Source organism: Dromiciops gliroides, chromosome 4 (assembly GCF_019393635.1).
Source record: "Dromiciops gliroides isolate mDroGli1 chromosome 4, mDroGli1.pri, whole genome shotgun sequence".
Lineage (NCBI taxonomy): Eukaryota > Metazoa > Chordata > Mammalia > Microbiotheria > Microbiotheriidae > Dromiciops > Dromiciops gliroides.
The window spans coordinates 459,816,094-459,823,616 of record NC_057864.1 but is presented as its reverse complement, the minus strand read 5'-3'; the positions used below and the strand labels follow the sequence as shown (position 1 = coordinate 459,823,616).

The following is a 7,523-nucleotide window of genomic DNA, read 5'->3' as shown; positions in this document are numbered from 1 at the left end:
AAAGGGGGTGGGGAATGACAGAAGCAGCATGGGGATTTTTCAACTTTTATTTAAGAAAAAAAAAATTCCCCCCCACCCGGAGCCTCCCCATCTCTAATGCCATACTGGCCAGCCTTGTTCCAGGCAAGACTGTGACAACCAAACCCAAAAGAAAACTGGAGAGAAAGGATTTCTTTCCCTTCATAAACACAACAGTCTATGAAAATGCAGCAGCTTCCAGGATCCATCCCCACACTCTTCCCCAGTGTGAGGTCTCCCCTCACACGTGGGGATGAAGGAATGGGATGGGTGGGGAGAAAGCCATGGGGAGAGCCCTGGCCCAGCCCGCAAGGCAGGAGAGCATCCCAAAGTTCCCAATCAGTCTTCGGCATCATCAAATTGCCCCGTCTCAAAGACCATTTTGGAATAGTGGGGAGTCAGGGGGGCAGGGTGGTGCCAGCTTGGGTCATAGATCATGTCTCCTTGCTGGGCCCGAGGTGCCCAGAGACAGAACTCTTGAATGCTGGCACGGTGGATGTCTTCAACACCTGAAGGAAGTTCCAAAAAATAAAGGAGAAAAGCCTCAGTGATCATAGACAGGCCTGCACCCACCCGAGGGAGGTGCTGGGAAAGCCAACACCAGGTTTCAGTTCATCCAGGGCCCAAAGGGAGCCCCACACCTACCGTATGGATTCCCTTGGTCCGCAATCAGCTCGGTGTCCCAGTCCTCCTTAATAGGGGGCTCAGCCTTCTCCTCTGTAGGGATGCTGTTCTCCACCCCATCTTCCAGCTCCCAGTTCAGGTCTTCCTCAGAATCCCCACAGTCCTGCATCTCATCCTCTTCAGGATGGTCACCCTCCCCTTGGGTGGGAACATTCTGGGCCCCACAGGCTGCAAAAGGCCGGCGAAGAGAAAAGGAAAAAGTTCTAGAACTGTTTGGCAAATACAAGAAAGGCCGTCAGGATGTTCTGAGTTCTTTAAATAAAAGAAAAAACCCCAATGGAAAGGTCAGCAAATTCCCAATTCGTAGAGGAAAGTAATGATGTGGATAATACAAAAGTTACTTGTATTTAACTTTGGAAGACAAGTCTGATTTTTTCCCTCAAAAAAATGAATGCAAAGTGTACACATCTCTGTATGTAAGTCGCCTACTAATACTAGTTTCCTAACTATAAAAAAAGGGGCTGGACAATATTAGCAGATCCCCACCCACATTACAGCACTGAGTGGGGAAGGAGACCTATGACTGAATGCCCCTCAAAGCAAGATCCAAATCCCTGGCATGTCTCACTATTCAATAGCTAAATATGCTTCTGTAGAATAAACAGTGACTCAGATCTTTAAATATTACTAATTTTGGGGCGGCTAGGTGGCGCAGTAGATAAAGCACTGGCCCTGGATTCAGGAGTACCTGAGTTCAAATCCGGCCTCAGACACTTGACACTTACTAGCTGTGTGACCCTGGGCAAGTCACTTAGCCCCCATTGCCCCGCAAAAAAAAAAAAAAAATTACTAATTTTTCAAATCTACATAGATGCTGTATTAATACTGGTTTGTTTAAAAGTATGACTGAATTCATAGTAGGCTTTTTGTCCTCCAGTTTTCCCAAAGGATTCAAAGATCACATCCATTATCATCTAGGGCTCTACACAATTTTTTGAAGTCACACTTGAATAAACTGAAAAACAAGGAACAAGCTAATTTCTACGCTTCTTAAGGTCAAACCCTATGATTCCAAATATACACATCTGTGCACGTGAGTCTGAGTGCATCTCACCGAATTACTTTGTGGCCGTTCCCATACGAACCAGAATGGGGGAGGAGAGCACACCATGACTCAGAGCCTGGGAAAAGGAACCCTAGTACAAACCCGGCCACAAGAGGCATGGGATGGCTGACAGGAAGAGCCATCAGTATTACTCCAATTGATAAAGGCTCTATGGAGAAGGCAGGATTTTAAGAGCTACTGAATGATGAAAGAAACATTGTGAGGAGGGATAATAGAGTTGTAGGTATCTGATGCTGCTTTGGCAAACAACTCTGAGGAGAAATAATTCATACACAAAAGAGGAGGAGGATAGCTCAGCAAGGGAGATGGGCTAGATAGGATGTGGGGAATAGAGAAGACAAGAAGAGATGCCGAGGCACCCACGCTGGGCAGCACAGGTGGAGGATCTCAGCTTGGATCCCAAGGCAGGAGGTGGCAACTCTCATTTCTGGAGCCCCTAGAACAAGGCTCTCTCAAGGAACCACAAAGTGTCAGAAGAGACTCGCCAACTCCAACCCAAAAGGAAACTCCCCCCACAGCATACACAGGGTCATCCAGCGGCTGCTTGGAAGCTGCCAGAAGGCAGCCTAGTACCCTTGTGGGAAGCTTCTTGCAAGCCAGGATTTCCTGACATCAAACCTCCATCTGCCTCTGTAGTTCTGGAGACCGGTCAGCAGCCCTGGTTCTGGGCTCTAGGGCCAAGCTGAACAAGCAGAGCATGACAACAAGGACCTCGCTCTCCATCACTTACTCAGGCCTTCTGTCCCTCGACACCTGCCGGGCGACAGTTACTTGCCTAGTTTTGGTCTCCATCTCATGACCTCATGCTCATCTCCTTCCTTCTTTTGATAGAAGTGGTCAGACATGACCAAGCTGACCTGAACAAAGAAAAAAGCAATTTGGAACTTGGGCACCTTCTCATTGTTTCTTGGCTAAAAGAAAATAACCCTCACTTAACAGTAACATTTTTGTTAAAGTAAATTGGGCAGGGGGCAGCTAGGTGGCGAAGTGGATAGAGAACCAGCCCTGGAGTCAGGAGGACCTGAGTTCAAATCCAGCCTCAGGCACTTAACACTTACTAGCTGTGTGACCCTAGGCAAGTCACTTGACCCCAATTGCCTCACCAAAAAAACAAAACAAAAACCAGTTTGCTCCCTCAATTTCAATAAAAGGGTTTCAATTCTGTGTATTTTATTTTATGCGTTTAACAACATGGTTCTGAGAAAGAGCCCCTCAATTTCATCAGCCTATGGCCCAAGGGGGTCAGGGCACAGGTATGGTAAAGAACCTATGCTCCCCTCACCCTAGCACAAATTACACAATAACTGCATGTTGACCAACATATCCTGGATTAGCTGGGTAGTTTGTGTTTTGTTGGGGTGAAGTGTAGTTTCCACCAATTCACTGCTGTTTTTCTCACTAGGGGGAAGCTGAATGAGCAAGGACTGGAGGATCTTAGTTTAAGGAGCCCTTCCAAATACCTACTAGGGCAAGCACAATGTTAAGCCTTGGGCATACAAAGCCAAAGATTTGCTGTCTAAACATTCTACCGGTAACCAGATCAATGACTAGCGAGTCTTAAATTGGACATGCAGGGGCCCCCAGGTCTGGATCTGACCTAGGACTGAATAGTTTCCTAGCACCAGTAGGTGCTTTCAAAGCTTTTCAAGGAGTGAAATGAACTCTTGGCATGGGTGGAGGGTTGCTGGTTTTGATATGGGCCTATTCCCCAAAGCAAGAGTTCTTAAATCTTTTTTGTGTCCTAGATGCCTTTAGCAGCCTGGTGAAGCCTACGAATCATGCTTCTAAATACATAAAAGAAAATACGTAGGATTACAAAGCAAAACAATTACAACGAAGTAAAGATGTTGGGTTTCTTTCCACATCCAAGTTCAGGGATTCCTGAGATACAGCTACAGACACACAGAATGCCTGACGTAAAGGGAAATGCTGCCACCAAGATCAGTCCCCATTCATTTCCTCCCAGGAGCAGAGAAGACCAGTGAGCACCCCCAGGGTCAGGCTTCTGCCTCCTGGCCGGGCCTCTCTCCACTCATGACCAGCCTCTGGGAATCCCAAGATACCTTGCCCCCTCCAGTTTAGCACAGGGCCCGGCACCGGTGGGCGCTTAATAAATGCTAACTCTGCAACAGGATATACCTATTGAATCCAAGAACAGCCTCCTTGCCACCCCCTCCCACCTCTGCAATGGATGGGGCCACAAGCAAGCGGGCAAGTGGGGTGGGCTGCAGAGGCTGGGGGAGGGGCACGTAAAGACAGGGGGAAAAAGGGAAGTGAGGGGTAGAAAGGGGGCTAAAAGGAGGGTCAACACGCAGAGGGGCCCACGGGATAGGGGCTGGGGGCACGCAGAGTCAGGAGGGGGTGAAGAGATCAGCCGGGAGGCGGGGCACACGGAGGAGACGCGGACGGCCCGGGGTGGGGACAGGTCAGCGGCCCTCGGCCTCCCGGCCTCCCGCCCTCCCACCCGAGGGCCTCGAGCCCCAGCCCGAGGGGCCACACCTCCCTCCCGGCTCCGGCCTGGAGACGCCGCTCCCGGAAGGCCCGCGCGGAGGGGGTGTGGCGGCCCCGCGCCGCGGTCTCGTCCCGTCTCGGTCTCGGGTGGACGCGGGGGCTCCGGCCTTACCGCCGCTGTGCCGGGCGGCTCCTCCCGCGGCTCCGGCCGTGGCCGTGGCTCGGGCGGTGGCGGCGCTTCCTCCTCTTCCTGAGCCCCTGCTCCCCACAGCGGTGGCGGCGGCTCTTCCTCCGGAGCTGTGGGCCCCTCGCAGCCCCCGGCCCCCGCAACCAGCGGCTCCATGCCAGCCAGTCCCCGAGGCGCCGCGGCCGCCGCCGCCCCCACGTGACGACCTCCCCATGCTGCCGGCCTAAAGGCAACACGGAACGCCCAATCAGCGCTGGGGGCGGGGCCTGGGTCACGTGGCCGATCCGGGGGCGGGGCCTTCTGACGCGCCGGGTCATTGGTGGGAATCCCCAGGGATGTCCTGGCCCCGCGACCCGCCAGGGAGCCGCGAAGGGGCAGAGCAGGTGGTTGGCCCTGGCCTGGAGGCCCGCGTCGCGCCGAACCCGCCTCGAGCGCTGTCCCTGGAACGCTATTCTGCCGGCAGCAATGATGCACCGGGCGCTCTCTGCGAACCAGGCAGTTTCAGCAGAAGGGGTCGGTAAAGAGGACCGACCTTGCCCATGCCTCAGGGCTACTCGGGCGCCGTCCAGCCCCATAGCAAAGACGCGCAGAGGGAGAGGGATGTGGCCCGCAGCTGCCGCCGCCGCTCTAGGCTCGTACGTCTCCCCGTCCGGCCCAAGGGATCTGCACAGGGCACACGCGACCCCCGTCTCTCAGGCCCCCAATTTCTGCAGGAAGTCCAACCCAACTATCACCTGCAAGAGCGCCCCTTCTCCCCTACCATTACCTGGCATTTTTGACACAGCTGGTAAGTTGTCTGTCCCAACAGACAGCTCCCATGGGGCAGAGAGTTTGGCTTTTGGGTTTCTATCCCCAGAACCTAGGGCAGCATCTGGCACAGTTTTGCTTAACAAATCTTGCTTGATTGACACTGGGTAAGGACACGGGCAAAGCCAAACCTGGAAGCTCTGTCCTCACACTCAGAATAAGAGCATTCCCTGCGCTTCATCTTCTGTCAAGGTAAGGACTTGGCCAGAAGTGAGAGTACTTGAAAAAGGCTTCATTAAATCCAAACCCAGAATGAAGAAAGCCTTGGGAATCCTCTTGTCTAGTCCCCTTCTCTTTCTAGAGGACTTGGGCCCAGCCAGAGAAACTGACATAGTCTGTCCTGCTGCACCGACATAACAACCAAGCTAATTAAGTCCCTACTATATGCCAGGAAATGGTGCTGGGGTCAGAAATACAAGCAATGAAACACTCCAGCCTCGGCCCTAGCTAGTTTCCTTTCTAATGGGGGATACATCAAATCCACAGGTAAGTATATACAAAGCAGAGAACAGAAACCAAGCAGTTAAATACAGTACTCAGTAAATTGGAGGGGAGACTGCTTGGCCTGGAGGCCTCTGGGGCAGGGACTGCAGTGGGAAAGGCCAGTGCCTAGGCATTCAAATGGGAGATCCAGGGTCACTGGAAGGATCAGAGCCCCAGATCAGGGTCTGGCTTAGAGGGTGAGGAATACCATCCAATGAGGCTTGAGAAGATAGGCTGGGGCCAAGGGATGAAGAGCTTTAAAAGATAGTTTATATTTTCTTCCAGAAGCAGCAGAGAGAGGAGTTCCACAGATCTGCTTTTATGTAGGAGGCAGGTATCCCAGTAGTTCCCAAAATTGTAATAAATATGTATGATCCTAGAATGATGCTTTATATTCACCTCCAATAACTTCTGTTAGTCTCATTAGCTTTTATGGAGTTCAACTCTACCTTCCCCCCTCCCCATGCATCCTACAGTAACCTGGGCTAGCCCAAAGAAATCATCGGAGGCCATTCCTCCCTATGCTGACCCAGGCTATGGACCATGATCTTCAGGCACCACTAGAGCCACATAGTAATATTCAGACAGCAGCTTTCAGAGGGTGTTAGAACAGTCCTTTGCACCAGATGTGACAGGCTCATGACTTTTTAATTAACTCTAATCCTACTTCTACACTCCCACATCAATTATCACTTCTGTGTCCATGATTCCCCAATCTATTCGTTGAACCCAAATCTCTCCTGAAGTTTGAATCTCTTATTTACAAATGCCTTCCTAGATGTCCCATAGACCTTTTTTTTAAAAACAGGGCAATGAGGGTTAAGTGACTTGCCCAGGGTCACACAGCTAGTAAGTGTCAAGTGTCTGAGGCCAGATTTGAACTTAGGTCCTCCTGAATCCAGGGCCAGTGCTCTATCCCCTGCTCCATCTAGCTGCCCCCCCACAGACTTTTAACATTCCCCAAATGTCCCCTTCCTCACAAGTTCCCCATTTCAGAATCAGAGCTGAAAGGCCCCTCAAATGTAATCTAGTACAACCCTGACTTGAAGAATCCCCTCTCCAACATTTCTAACAGTTGAGTTACTTAGTTGGGACTGAAGATCTAAAATAATGGCAAGTTCACTATCTCTTTACCATTACAGGATTCAACAGCTCTATAATCTTTAAGAAAATTCTCCTTAGAAGTCAAAATCTGCTTTCTGTAACTTCCAAACATTGCTCTCTCTCTCTCACACACACCTCCCTCCAAGCCTTCTCTTCTCCACAGTAAATGTCCCTCCCACCATTTTCCCAAGCCCTGCTCCAAACTTCCACATCACTTTTTCCAGGCCTAGAGCTCTGAAGTCTCTTTTGCAACACACCCTGTGTACAATCTGTCCTTGGTAATGAGCTGTATTCTGTTTATACCCACAAAGTGTTTCTCTGTTGCCCTTCAAGTCATTTCTAATCTGGTATTTCATGGGCTCATTATTATATAACCCAGGTGGTTAATATGTATTGAACTGAAGTTCAATAAAGTATGAGGCAAATTCTGCTGCTTTCCTAAGTATTTTCAAAAGATGGGACGCCTAAGAGTGTGCCTTCTCCTTCCTCCACTAGCCTTCATGAGCTCAAATACACTTTGGGTGCTTTTCAGAGAAGAAATGTTCTTGTTGCCTTTCAAAATATCAACAAACAAAACCCAGAAGGGAGAGCAGAGGAGACAAGAGAACAAAACTTATTCCCTCAGCTCCCAAGGACCCCCAACCTCCCACCTGGAAGGAAAGCAGAACCATGTTCTGGTTTTGTCACTTCCGGAAAAGGTCGATGGGATCGATGAGGTCTGTT

The 7,523-nt window shown here is 50.6% G+C and overlaps 1 protein-coding gene across 1 annotated transcript in view; it reads right to left on the bottom strand.

Annotated features, from left to right (window-relative positions):
* Positions 1-5,225, bottom strand: part of COPRS (coordinator of PRMT5 and differentiation stimulator) — a 5,325-nt gene extending 100 nt beyond the window's left edge. The window contains 6 exon segments of the mRNA XM_044003599.1: positions 1-527; positions 664-870; positions 2,544-2,625; positions 4,392-4,663; positions 4,666-5,069; positions 5,173-5,225. The exon segment at positions 1-527 is cut by the window's left edge and continues 100 nt beyond it. Coding sequence (XP_043859534.1) covers positions 358-527; positions 664-870; positions 2,544-2,625; positions 4,392-4,663; positions 4,666-5,069; positions 5,173-5,225 — 1,188 coding nt within the window. The 3' untranslated portion in view covers positions 1-357.
* Between the last annotated feature and the right edge of the window lie 2,298 nt (positions 5,226-7,523).